The sequence below is a fragment of the Hyperoodon ampullatus genome (genome assembly GCF_949752795.1).
Source record: "Hyperoodon ampullatus genome assembly, chromosome: 3".
Lineage (NCBI taxonomy): Eukaryota > Metazoa > Chordata > Mammalia > Artiodactyla > Ziphiidae > Hyperoodon > Hyperoodon ampullatus.
This window is the reverse complement of record NC_136916.1, coordinates 60,692,979-60,707,819: the sequence shown is the minus strand read 5'-3', so window position 1 is coordinate 60,707,819 and position 14,841 is coordinate 60,692,979. Positions and strand designations below refer to the sequence as shown.

General features: G+C 34.0%; 1 protein-coding gene across 6 annotated transcripts in view; it reads right to left on the bottom strand.

The window, feature by feature from the left end:
- LRRC49 (leucine rich repeat containing 49) overlaps positions 1-14,841 on the bottom strand; it is a gene marked incomplete at both ends in the record, with an annotated part of 132,834 nt that overhangs the window by 16,208 nt on the left and 101,785 nt on the right. For all 6 annotated transcript variants that reach the window (XM_079699908.1, XM_079699905.1, XM_079699906.1 and 3 more), the window contains 3 exons: positions 586-771; positions 2,197-2,434; positions 12,617-12,777. In XM_079699908.1, coding sequence (XP_079556034.1) covers positions 586-771; positions 2,197-2,434; positions 12,617-12,777 — 585 coding nt within the window. The remainder of the gene's footprint in view (positions 1-585; positions 772-2,196; positions 2,435-12,616; positions 12,778-14,841) is intronic.

Genomic DNA, 14,841 nt, shown 5'->3' with positions numbered 1-14,841 from the left:
TATGGACTTATGGTTGTTTTACTTCCTTTTTCACTCATCTTTACTTTATCTTCTTTTATCTTTCCTCCTTGCTTATTTCTCCTTCTCATCTCTTCTTTTTAAAATCACTCTTCTTTCCCTATGTACATTCTTTTTTTCCATGTTATTCTTCCCTTCCCCTACCACAATCTTTATTAATTGACATTTAGTATCACTTCCCCATACCATTTTGCATGTCAAACAGTCTGTAAAGCACTCTGAAAAATACAAAGATCACATTACTTACAGAAGTGGTTTTTTTTTTATTTTAAACTATTATTCTACCAACACTTTACTTCTCTGAATACTTACAAACTATCAAAAAAGTATTTACTATTCACCATGATCTGGTTACTATTTTATTTTCAAAATTTGTCTAGTACCTTAGAAGTTTTTAGATAAATAGTTTTAGCTTTTCAACATTTTAAATGTCAAGATTTTTTTAAAAAAACATTATTTCTCAAAAGTTCTATCATGGTTTTATACATAAATTCCTGGACATTTTTATGACTACTTCCCCTAAAAAGGAATATTTTAATTCTACAGTTGACTTCGTGTTTAGCTTACCTCTGTTCCATTTATTTTCTGCATATTAAAATGGCTCAGTCTAAACAGAACATAATATTTCCAGAGTGTTGAATTGACAACTGGATTTCCTTGAGGGTCAACTGTCAGCTGGTCAACTCGACGGAGTTGTGCTAGTGCATTAAATTGCTGCAGCATTACAAGATTTGTTTCCTTGAATTTAAGGTGCTACAATAATAAAACAAAAAAAGAGGTGAATATTGAGTTTAACCATCTTAAAACATTAACATTAAAGCTTCACTGATCATTCCCCAAATAAATGTAAACTTTATGCTTAGCTAATATGTTTTCAATTACATTAAACCAACTGAATGTATTAAACTTACATAAACTTTAATCCACCTAATGCAAAATTATTGATGGAATATATTAATCCATCCAATAGTGGATTCAAAGTGATTTCCTTTCTGCAAAGGACATCCCCCTATTTATTAACAACCTAAGAGTCTTTAAAACTATATAAATATACAATAATTCAGACTCTTCCAGGCATTACAATGATTTTATATGCTTTACCCTGAGATGAAATCTACAAAGGAAAGATCAGAAGTAAAATTTTCAGAACTTTATAAATGCAGGGCTCACACAGCCCTTCTGAGAAGAACTAGTTACCCATTATTACTTTTATCTTGCTAATTACTATGTAGGCTACTTAAACTGGCTACCAGAAAATAAAATCACTAAAACCGAAATGCTAATATAAGTGTTCTGTCTGTGAATTTGGATTATTTTTTCTAAACATACTGTCTCTACTTCTATCTTCTTTAGGGAGGATGATATAACAAAAGAAAAAAAAACACTTAATAAAGGGTAGGTGAGGGAAATCACTTGGCTGACAGAGAAAAACACAATGATAATAAAAACTCAGGAAAGAATTCATGGAAATCACAGTTTCTGCAAATTCATACTAATAAGTAGTACAATAATACCATAATTGGAAAGAGCTAATTTCTCAAAGTAATTTTAATGAGCTATTAAAGTTATTTTAAGTGTTGTTAGGGGACTACTGTAAAAATTATATGTAAGTATATATGTCCCATTAATACCAGGCACAATAAATGAATATATAATATACAGTTGGGTGAGGTCCTGTTGAAAGTTTTACAAAGTAGAAATATATAATTTGAATAAAATTATATTAGTCCGTTATACTCCATAAAGAAGCATTTTCTAGAGAGATAATTTCCAATATTTACAGAAGACTGCAAGGTCATTTATGAATACTAATTTAAATCCCAGATTCAGAAAATCAACACAAGAACTTAGTCTCCCTGCCAGATAGAAACTGCAGAAATAAAAGTTAAAACAGGTCTTTGGGGCTTCCCTGGTGGCGCAGTGGTTGAGCGTCCGCCTGCCGATGCAGGGGACGCTGGTTTGTGACCCGGTCCAGGGGGGATCCCACATGCCGCGGAGCGGCTGGGCCCGTGAGCCATGGCCGCTGAACCTGCGCATCCGGAGCCTGTGCTCCAAGACGGGAGAGGCCACGGTGGTGAGAGGCCCGCGTACCGCAAAAAAACAAAACAGGTCTTTGGCCTCAATATACAAGTCATGACTGAGAAGAATTCAAACATACAACTAAAAGGAAATGTTTACCAAAGAATTAGGAAACTTAGTCTTCAATTTGGGAAGCACTTGGACGATTTCATCAAATTCTATGAAAGTGAAGGACACTGTTGTCACCATTCCTGCTGTTTGCACGCTCCAATTCCGATCCAGACATTCCAGCGCTCCTGAGCCATACAAGGAAAGTGTGTCTCCATCCACTTCGACAAGGTGTGTGTCTGTGACAGATAGATCTTGTAAAGCACTGGTGAGTCCTGAGTCCAGAGACCTGGAAAACCCAACATATACTTTTAAGTGAAAGTCTTATCATGCAAAGTAAATAACAGATTATAAGGACCTGTTGGAAAGGTATTTGAAATTGTATATTCACTTTTTTTCATTTCAGTAATTAAACCCAGAGCACCAAAGACTAATTTTCAATAGAATATCTACAAGTTTTGTATTCTTCTAGTCATGTACTTTAATTCAAAAAGAGGCACATGTGAACAAAAAAATACCACTTTTAAACCCAAATTATTTATATCAATGAAAGATAATTGATATTCTATTTAGTTTTAAAACAATCCATTTAATATATCATAGATATCTTTGCATGTGAAAACAAATAGGTTTTCCTAATCTATAACGTATTCCACTGTCTGGCTGAAAAAAACTGTATTTTACAAAATAATATTTCTATAGTAAGAACCATGTAATATAAAACTATGTTTATAAAACACTTGGGAATTTATATAATAACTGCCAAGAATAGTTTCTCTCTCAGAAGCTGGATTAAAGGGTAACTTTGACTTTCTATTTTTGAATATTTCAATGTTGTTTGAAATTTTGCAAGCGTATATATATTACAGTTATAAGTAGTAAAATCAATGAAGATTTCCTCCCCATTTTGAAATAAGAAATGATAAAGAAATCCACTACTGACTGTGTGTGTGTATAATATATATATATATATATATATTACACACACACACACACACACACACACACATACAGATACAAAATAACTTCACATATCTACTGAATACGATCATTGTTATTATTTTCAGTTAGAGCCACATGTTTTATAAAAGGTTTCCTAAATGATAGCTCTTTGAAGAAGAAATAGCTTGATCCAATTCAAATTTTCTGCTTTGTGAATAGAGACATAACCATTTGTTTTACCCAACCTCAAAACTCAATCGATGCTTGGTTTTTGTTCTATGGGTTTTCGTTCTGGAATTCTGCTCTCAGACAGTATTTATTTGCCCTTACTAAATATATTAGTGCTTTGCTCTCCTTTGTGCTCCTGTGGAATTTTGTACACTCTTCCAATACATCACTTCTCATACTCAAGCATAATTATGTGTTTACAATTTTGATTATATTTTTTCAGCTTTGGGGCTCTGGAATCTATGAGCTTTTCACAATGGGCCTTTCACAATGTAAATGACTGCATTATTAAAGACCTTCAAAAGTTGTATAATGCTGATGCTGGGAATAAGACTGACAAACCATCACCCTGTTGGTTTATCATGCTTTACTAGACTTACTGTACTTATTTCATAGGTACCAGTTAACATGTAACACATTTGTTGACACAGTAAGAAGCTGGGTAATGACATCAATCAACTCTAGGTGAATATGCAACTGAAAAAATATAAAAGGACTGATTTCTGCCAGACTAGTACTCAAGACAATGATTATTATATGACAATAATCAAACATTCAATGAGCAGTGGTGTGTGAATAATCTTAGATGATAATCCTAAAAATGTAATGGCTGATAATATGGAACAAAAATAAGATGAGAATTAAGAGTTCCTTAGATTGTGCTTTGTGATAACTTTGTGTTCAGCTATGTAAAGCATATAATCATTTCTAGAATAGGATAAAGGATAGGAGTTACATTTCAATGCCACTGAAATAAATAGGGCTTAATGAAAAGAATATATACCACTATTACAGCACTTAACCACACTGCACTGCAATTACCTGTTTCCTTGTCTGTCTCTCTTACTAAACATTGCGATCCTTGAAGGCTCAAACTCTGTCACATTCACTATAGTAGATCCAGCACCTAGCACAGTTCCCTAGCACATGTTGTGCTCAATAAATATTTCTTCAAAGAATTAATGAAATGAGACAATTATGACATTTCTTATGAGTATCTATTGACTCTTAAGAAGGGTGTTCCAATCATAAACTGTGGTTTGAGCAAAGGGACAAGTCAGTGACATAGTCATGGGCTAAGGGTTAGTAAGAAGGTTTCTGCAGGTGAGGCAAAGACCAGTAATGAAGAAGTAAAGTCAAGGCAAGAAAAAGGTTTGCTAGTTGATGTAGTGATGCCTGATGGTCATGACATGCAACAAAAGAAGTTGAATCACAGCTATGTGCCAAAAACATGGATAAATCCTTTGAGAAGTTGTGTTGTTTTATATCATCTATTTGGAAGTGTCTTGTTTACCTTTTTTCCATATGATTAAAAGTTTAAGAATATAAACTACAAAATAAAATGTCTATTATTAGAAAAGGATTATTTATTTTCTTTAAAGGTTTGTCAAGCAAACTGTTAGGAAAATAAGTGAAATAAACAAACCTAGCCTAAGCAAAACAGTTGTATAGTTATAAAACAAAGCAGAAGTAATTTCTAACTTTTATAGACCTCACATGGACATTCAGTAACAACAAATGGCAAGTTTGCTGGGCTGTAGATAGGAAACAAAGCATCTATTAAATAGGTCATACAAGACCAAACCCATTTCAGCTATTTTCTGAATGAGGCTTGAGGTTAGCCTCAAACTCTGGCCAATATGGAATAGAGGAATCTGTTCCTCAGGGAAGGTGTGCTCTGATTTCCATAAAAAATAACTTAGGAAGTTTGTTCCCTGTGTTTATATGTTGGGGATTGTCCTTCCGGTTTTCCCTGTGTGCTTAATAGATAGGTCCACATCTTTTTAGTCAAACATACATACATATTATTTCATTTGCTCCCTCATTCACTTATTCATCAAACATTTGCTAAAAGCCCACAGGGCACTGTCCTAAGAATTCTCTCACAGGCAACCAACTCACCTGAATTAATAAGGACAATCAGTATAGAAATCATGTGCAAGTTTTTAAATATATCAAAACTCTCTTTTATTGGGCTATGTTCCCAGAAATATAACTGCTCTAATTATACTCTGCAGTTAAATTAATAAACACATGGGTATAATTTCTAAACTGAAATGACCTCAGCCTCATTAAACAAATAGGTTAATCTGGAGAGCCTATTGTGTGTCAGATATTGTGGTAGGCATTGGGGATATAAAGATAAATTAATACTTATTTGTCCTTAAAGAGCTCCCAATCTGGATGGAGGGTGGAAAGCAAGATAAATGTATACATTAATCCTAATATAATATTTATGTTTATTGTCATATAATGAATATTTAAGCAATATGCTATGGAAATGCAGAGGAAGAACAATTAATTCTTCTAGTGGCGAGAAGTTAGGTTTCAAAAGGAGGTAGTATTTGAACTGGTCCTTGAAAGATGAACAGTAGAACTTCATCAGAAGTAGAAGGAGGAAGCACACTTTAGGTAAGAAAAATAGAATGAATAAAGGCACAGAAGCCTAATTATATATAACACATTCAGTTAAGAACAATTTCAATATGTATGGTACACTGAAACATAGAAATTAAACACTTAAACATATGGGGGAGTAGTAGCTGAAGATGAAGCTGAAAAGTCAGATTTTATCCCATAAGGTTGAGGAGCAGAAAAAGATTTCTAAATAAAAAAGTAACAGAACAATATTCAGTGCAAGTTTTTAAGCATCTCCAATGTGCCATGCATGGAGCTAGGTTCTGGTGCTGGGGATAAAAAGATGAATAAGATATGCTCCCTGCCCTCAAGGACCTACCTGAGACAGATAATAAATTGGTGAACTTTGTGGAGGATGTAGCAGGGAGAGACTGAATGGAGAGAGATTAGTAGGAAGACCAGTGCAATAGTGTCAACTAGACCACATAAGGGCATGACAAAAAAGAGGGTATCATGCAGTAGAAAAGGCATTGGCAAGAAAATCAGATAGAGCTTAGTTCAAATCCCAGATCTGCCAGTGATAAATAGATGACTTTTGGAGCAAGTTATTTAATTTCTTTGCAGTTTCAGTTTCCTTGTATGTAAAATGGTGATCATAATACATATTTTTTCAGAGTTGTTATTAAGACTAGAAATCATATTCTAAACCATACTCCATTTTTAGTTCAATACATTTTAGTGATAATTATTAATAAAAGAAGAGAACACAGATATACCAGATATTTAAGAGATCATAAAAGTAGGACTTAGTGATTGTCGAGAAGGAAGGAGAGGGAGGATTCAAGTGTTATTCAAATGTTTTAGACTAGGTGATGGAGTCACCTGGTCTAGGTTTTACCCCTGTCTAGTTTAAATTTATGCTCTAAGAAATGTGGTATTCCTCTATGGAGGATCTATACTTTAAAATTTGTTTCTCCATGAAGCCCAATACATTTCCATGTATATTTCCCTACTCAAGTATTATTTATATAACAGTAGGCAGTTTGCCATCAAATAGGAATTCTCTTCAAGATCTTTACTGGTTAATTCCAAGTCCAAATGTTCATTTATCAAACTCAATCTTTATATAAGAATTAATCAGAAAACTATTCCATGCCTTCTTGATTAGTAGAGGACACTAAGACAGGGTGATTAACTTAATGCAACACAGTAATGAGTCCCTGAAAGTCAGGCTAAATGAAGAATATACTCTTAAATGCCTATATGGAAAAAAAAGACAATATTTCAGAGGACTACAGGTTTTTAAAAAAATGTTTATGCATTCTATAACAGGCTAGAACAGAAAGACTTAAAATATTTCAGAAGTTTCTTTTCCCAGTGAATAAGTGGTGCTGATTCCTATAATAACATATTTTATGAACTTCTATTACAACATTCATAGGTGTAGAAATTCATTTTATGCATTATATTTTATTATAGTAGTGTTGGCTAAAATACCACAGTGTTCATAGACAGGAAATGACCAAAAATAACCCAGCTTCACTGCATGCATCCAATGTAAGCAAAGAAAACATTACACCAAGTACTTTCCCATTTCTGGCAAGGGAAAGAAACCTGTAGTATGTCACTTTACTACAGATATGTCCCAAGTACAGTGAACAGTGAAATCATTAATGGGATATACCAAAGTTTTACAGAATTTCTTCTGTTTATGTGCCTGTAATTTTTTCATGGATACTTATTTCCAGGCGTTTAGTTACACACCCACAAGCCAAAGGTCACAGACATTGTAACACAAGAATTAGCCACTTTTTTGGCATTATGAAATACTAAAGACTATAAATGGGATTGTTGAAAATGGAAAATCTTATGAAGCATTAAAAAACAAATTGGAACCCTAAGGAAGAGACTTTGTGGCCCTCTGACTAGCTTTCTACCTTCAGAGAGAGCCAGGCTTATATCATTCCCAAGAGATGAAATTTAATTATATTTTTAAAGACTTACAGAGAATGTAGTAATATAACTACTAATATTTAAAATGTTTCACTTTGTGCTTTCAGCTAAAAAAGTAGACAGAATGAGCACATGTGTTTGAAACCTCTCCCTCTAAGGCCCCATTAAAGTAACTGAAATGTTATACAAACACAATAACAAGTAAAAAGGAAAGGGGGAGACAATCTTCAGCAAGAAGTTTCAACAAATTTCTGGAAGCTGGAAAGTGAAGAATTTTGAGTGAGGAAGAAGGACAAAGGAAGCCATAGCTTTGAATATGAACTGGAGACAAGAACAAAGATGGCAGCCAAGCTGCCCAGTAGAACTTTGGAAAGGAAAGAACAGAGATATGATGGAAGATGGGAATGAGAAGTGAGGGAGGGGCATTAATTGAAGATCTGCAAAAGGACCCTACTACCTACTTCTCCCACTGCCAATAAAACAGTCAGAGGGGCATTGCAGTTCAGTGGAAAAAGGAAAGAATACTCAATAAATAACACTGGGGCAACTGGTTATTCCTAAGGGGAAAAACAAATTTGACATCAGCCTCAAACTTAAAAACCAATTCCAAGTGTAATAAAGAATAAAATATGATAGGCAAAATTTTAAACCTTTAGGAAGACAAAATGGGAGAATATTTTAATAATCTCAATGTAGTAAAAGATTTTTCCCCTTAAACACAATCCAAATGGGTAAACCATAAGAGAAGAGATAATACATATTGGTATCTTCAAAATAGAAATGACATTTAAAGTCAAAGAAATATATGATATTGCTTAGGGGGGAAGCAGAGAGTGGAAAGAGGGCCCAGGACCAAACTCAGAGGAATTCTACCATCTAGAGGTTGAGAGGATAGAATTACTTGAGGATATGAAAAAGACACATAATCCAAGTAAAAAGCAAAGGCTACTAGTAATATGATATAAAATAATAAACTGTAAACAATGGTCCAAAAGGAAATAATGAGACTAAATTAGGTCAGGGACATAGAAAGCTTCGATAAGAGTGAATTCTATTCAAAAGATAAAAACAGAAATTCAAAGAAATTAGAATGTGGTAAAGGCAGCACAAATTTCTTTGTTAAACAAACAAACAAAAACAACACAACAAAACAGGCCATCAGAAACCCCAGATAAAAAGAAACTATGTAAGAAAGGCACGGCTCAAATACGAAGCAAACTGAAGTGTGGCATGGTTTTGAACAAACTTTGAAGTGTAATCTTGGAATCTGATGCTAGGACTAGTCTCCTTGAATGGTTTAGGAAGCAGAAAATGAGATATAATCATAGTATACTACTTAACTCTCAAGTAAAAAATAGTTACATGGTAGTTATATAATTACAGAAATTTAAACACTTTACCAGTTTTCAAACTTTAGATGCTACCAATTGACAAATGTTTTGGTTACAGAACAGATAAAAATGATACTGATCTTGAAATGTAAAAGAATAGCTCATAGAATACAGCAAAATTAGCATATCAAAGGAGAGAAACTCCATCCCTACAGAAGGCAACAAATACGATAGCACAAACTGTCAAAATCAACTTTTTCAGAATTCTGGAGTCTAAAAAAAATTACAATAACCAGGAGAATGATTAATGAAGAAAAAAAGTGCTGAATTTTACTAAGAGAGTTCTGTGGCATTTTAACTTACCCTGCTACCATTCCCCACTCCCCAGCTCAGTGGCAGCCTTGAAGATGACAGTCCACATTCCTTGTGTAGGTTGCTGGTACCAGAGGAAGCCATACATACCTTATTATCAAAAAAATTGTTGTTATGTGTTTTGACACGTCTAATAGCTCCCCAAAGGATCAGCTCAAGGGATTGCCTTTGTTTTCCTGACTCAGAGCTTCCTCATGGCTGAGGTGGCTTCCTGGGCAGCATTTTTTAAAAGTTTTTTTTTTTTTTCTTAAACAAATGTATTTATTTATTAATTTTTGGCTGCATTGGGTCTTTAGTTGTGGCGTACGGGCTTAGTTGCTCCGTGGCATGTGGGATCTTCTGGGCTCAGGGCTCAAACTCTTGTCCCCTTCATTGGCAGGCAGATTCTTAAACACTGCACCACCAGGGAAGCCCTCAAAAGTATTTAAAGGCAAAAACATATTTAGCTGCTGCCACATGGGCAAACATAGACAGACCAAAAAGACTGAGAAACAAGAGTCTGGGGAAGAAGATACTTAGGGAAAGAGGGACTTTGAGAAGCTCCTGTGTATTCCAGGGAATCTAGAGGGCAACATTTATGTCCACATTTATGTTCAGAAAAGACCTGAGAGGACCCTAAACAATCACCTCCAACTGTGGAAAGACAAAGAGAGATTCCTGAAAGCATCAAGAGAGAAATGACTAGTCTTGTAAAAGGAATTCTCAATAAGAGTAATAGCCAACTTCTCATCAGAAACCAAGCAAGGCAGAAGGCAGTGGGATGACACACCTAAAGTGCTGAAAGAAAAGAAAAAAACTGTTAACCAAGAATTCTATATCCAGCAAAACTGTACTTCAAAACTCAGGGAAAAATTAAGACATTTCTAGATAAACAAAAACTGTGAGAGTTCATTGCTAGTACACCTGCCCTTTAAGAAATGCTAAAAGTCGTTTAGATTGAAATGAAAGGACCCTAGACAATAACTCAAAGTCACATGAAGAAATAAAGAATACTGGAAAAAGTAATTACACAGATAAATATAGAAGCCGGTGTTACTGTATTTTTGGTTGGTAACTCCTCTTTTTTCCTATATGATTTAATAGACAAATGCATAAAATAATAACTATAAATCTATGCTAATGTCCACACAATGTATAAGGATGAAATCTGTGATAACAGCAACATAGAGGGGTGTGGAGCTATATAAGAACAAAGTGTGTGTATATTATTGCAACTAAGTTGGTATTAATGCAAACTAAAATGTTATACATTAAGATGTTAATTGTAATCCTCAGGGTAACAACTAAGAAAAAAAATACAAAATACACAGTAAAAGGAATGAGAAGGGAATTAAAATGTTACACTAAAAAATCAAACACAAAAGAAGAAAGTAATGGAGGAACTGAGGAACAAAGAAGATATACAAGTAGAAAAAAAATAGCAAAATGACCAAAGTAAGACCTTTCTCATTAGGATCTGATAGATTAAATTCTCCAACTAAAAGGCAGATATTAGCAGAATGGATTTTAAGAAAATGATTCAACTATATGTTTTCTACAAAATTAAAAGATACAAATAGATTGAAATTGAAAGGAAGGAAAAAGATATTCAAAGCAAATGGTAACCAAAAGAGATGTTATACAAGAAATTGTCACAGGAGACATGCAAGAGACATAGAAGGACATTTTATATTGATAAAAGGGTCAATTCATCAAGAACACATAAAAATTATACACATATATGCACTTAACACCTAAAATATATGAAGTAAAAACTGACAGAACTGAAGGGAGAAAGCCATAAATCTAAAGCCCAATGATATAGTTTTAATTTTATATAGTTCTAGCCAAGTAAAATTATATTTTGACATTTAAATAATATTAAATAAAGCTTCAGGGCAATATAAGTGATATATCTGTTATACAAATCATCACTTAATTAGAATTTTAATTCTTGTTTCCTTATTTTTCTAGCTAAAAGATCTGAGAAACTCTACCATGTGGATACCCAAGCGAGCTGAAGGAGGTACATTGATCAATATAAATTAATCTTATAACTAAAATTGTAAAAGTATATTTGTCTTTAAAATATATGTCAAACTCTTTAACTCCAGTAAACTTCCAACATATTATTCTAATTCCTCTTAAATGACTTTATTGCATTCTTCACATATGGAAAGCTTAAAGAATACTGGCTGAAAACTTGAAATAAAAGCTATATTATATTTAGTTTGAAATGTGTTTCAGAATTTGGTTTGGTCATTAGATACCTGTGCATCAAGTGAAACAAAATTGCAGTGCATTCTACCTTTGATTTTTAGGTTTTATTTTTAAATTATATATATGTGTTTTTAAATTATAAATAAAATATGAAGATATATATGCTTTATATTCCTCTTATTTACTTGATTCTAGTATGCCTTCTTGAGAGGAAAAGAAACATGTGAAGTCTAGAAAGCGTCCTCAGATTTGCTCATAAATCAAGGGATATGTGTTATCTGAACAATGTGTCATAGAAGAAGGAGGCTGTGAGCCACTGGAATAGACAGATATTATAGAACACAACTGGAGTAACTATTCAGATTTTATGCCGAATTGCTTAATACTACTAGTTAAGGAGTAAGGATTTGTGATAGCTACTGGGGAAACAACAGAGGTTAAGACAATCAGGATTCTTTTCGTTGAGAAGCTTACATTCTAGTGGGGAAGACAGTTATGAAACAACGAATTACCCACTATTTATTTAATTATGGTCATGATAAGTGCTAACAAGGGCAAGAGCAGAGTACTGGGAGAAAAAAAGGTATCTGATCTAGCCTAGTCTCTGGGAATTCGTTAGGGAAGGCTTTTCAGGGGAAGTGAGGTTTAAATTTAAGACCTCCAGGCTGAGTTGTAGTTAGCCAGGGTAGGGTGAGGGAAGTAGGGCAGGGGAGAATACAACTGTTTGTAAGAGAAGCATTCTGAAGTAGGAAGTAACTGAACTGGAAATCACTGAGGCTGCAGCACAAGAATAAAGTGGCTGATGGTATGGGATAAAATAGGTGAGGCGGATAGAGGGTCTCATAGGCTATATTAAGTAATCTAGATTTATTCCTATGAAAAATAAGAAACTACTGAAGGGTTTTTAAATTAGGGGTCAGCTTATATTTTCAATATTTCCATCTTAACTTTTAAAACCTACTGCTAATTTCAGTAGGTTTTTTTAAGAAAGCTATCTTATAATAATTATATGTCAAATGTTTTCCTGTTTCTGCTCCAAATTCAGTTCTCCAGAGATACTAGTATCTGGAAAGAATACCATTGCATACCCTGTTTCCTCTGGAAATGCAGAGATGGTGCTTCCATCGTTCTGACAGTGGTCCTGAGAGTCTGAATCTTTTCTATCTTGGTTTGTAGCAGCATTGGTAATTCGATGTTGTTTCAAGTCCCACTTCCGAGCTACGTTGTTAATTGTTAACCTTTTCTTCTCCTATGAAAAAGTTCATTGGGACAAGAATTACATAATGCAATTTTTGTAGCAGGAGAGTCCAAGGAGCATATTGTTTGTACTACTTATCACACCTTTAAAAGGAGTCTGTTACTTAAAAGTAGCTACCAAATATGTATTCTAAAACACAGTATAAGTGGCCTTTATTTAACCTATGCAATCAACCATCTTAACGATGCTCTATCATCCTTAACAAATTATATACAAACAATAATTACTTCCATTGGAGATAAGAAAATTCACTATTTGAACGTTTAATTCCACAGAAATTTATATATTCAAGCATTATGTGAAGTTTTAATTAGACAGAAAATTATGCCTTTGCGTTTAAACACAGCAAGAAAAAACTAATGATATTTTAATTTTCCTACTCAATAATTATGGCAAATATTATGGAATACATTGGGGGGGAAGGGAGGAAGGAGAGAGACTGATCAAAGTTCCAAGCTTCACAGCATAAATTACAATGTCTGAAAATTAATAATCATACATAGACTATTAAATGAAATTGTACTAGGTTGAAATATTTCTAGATAACTAGTAGCATCCTAGATTATCCATTATCAAAAGTTAACATTTTAAAATGGCATATTGATTAAATCAGAGTGCTAAAAATGGACACTTACCCTTTTCTCTTTACTAAGAGAACAATCATCCAGTGAAAAATCATCTGTGGATACTGATTCACCTGCTCTCTTTGGAGCCAGTGAAGGCTGTTAGGAAGATTCTTTGCCCATTCCCTCAGTGCATTCACACATGCAGAATACTTATGTTTAGTTCCACCTCTTTGCCTGTCTAAAATTTTAGATGTAGAAATGGCATTGGATAGGAATGAAAAGTGGTGACAAAGCTTAATTAAAACTAAACATTTTAAAAGTTCTATTTCTGCATTTAAAAATGTTTTTAGCATGGGTTCTTTTTTCTATTGCTTGGAATTTCAAATTTGTTTATATAATTAAATGGGTTATACTTAATATGTATATACTTCTGAACCTTTTTGACATTTTATGTATGTCCTTCTTATCTAAAGCAAGTAGGAATCTGCCATTCTACTATAAATTTTTCCCCCAAATCTATGATAAAAAGGCACCTTACCTTAAAGAATTCTATTTCAGTTATTTGCAGATGACTGGGACAAACCAATTCTTAATCTAAGCAATGCCACTATTTTTACTCAGTACTAAGGCTACTTTGAAAGAGGCAGGGGCAGTGAGTAAATGGAGGATGGCTATCATGCTGGCTCCATGCATTTGGTTTTCTGGCTGACTTAGAGTCGGCAAAAATAAATATTCTAAATGAGGTAGATATAGCGATGCTTAGAAAAAAGGCACAAAAGTTTACACCACTGAGTATGCTAACGAATTTATAACAAGAAACTCTGAAAATGCAAACACTTTCCTACACCAATCCCAAAGTTAAGCTTTCTTTAATTGGGTTATTAAAATCAGATCAACACCAGGTTGACTAAGAAAATGGATATTTTCATTGAGGCCAAGAAAAGGGAAGTCATATTTTAAAACAAGAGTGCAGTCTGGGGTCAGGTGGGGATTGATGGTTGGCCAGGGGGCCAAACAAGGGCTCTAGGTGTCTGTGGAGCAAAAAGAAGAGGAGCAAAAGAAAGCCTAGAGATTCTGTAAGGCAAACGGGGGTACACCCCCAAAATTTCATGCTTAAAGATCATGGATGCATTTGGCATATATTAGTACAATCATGACTATAGTTAGACGGCAATTTGCCAAGTCTGTGTTAAAGTGACAATTATTTTAGAAGATGCCAACTTTCAGTTTCTGCCACTTGAGTCTATTCTTTATAGTCCAAGCAATACCACACCAGTATATCCCATAACTATCACTTCCATTCATTTCCAAGTTTGAAAAGAAAATAGCAAGATAGAAAAGCGATAAGGCTGAAGATATAGGTCCATACACTCTTCCTGTCCCTCTATAACCACCCATCCCATTTTCTTAATGATCAATATGTGTTGTCACATGAAACAATCTCCAGTAAATGCTGAGGGTCTTTGATATCATGACCCTGAATCTGAGC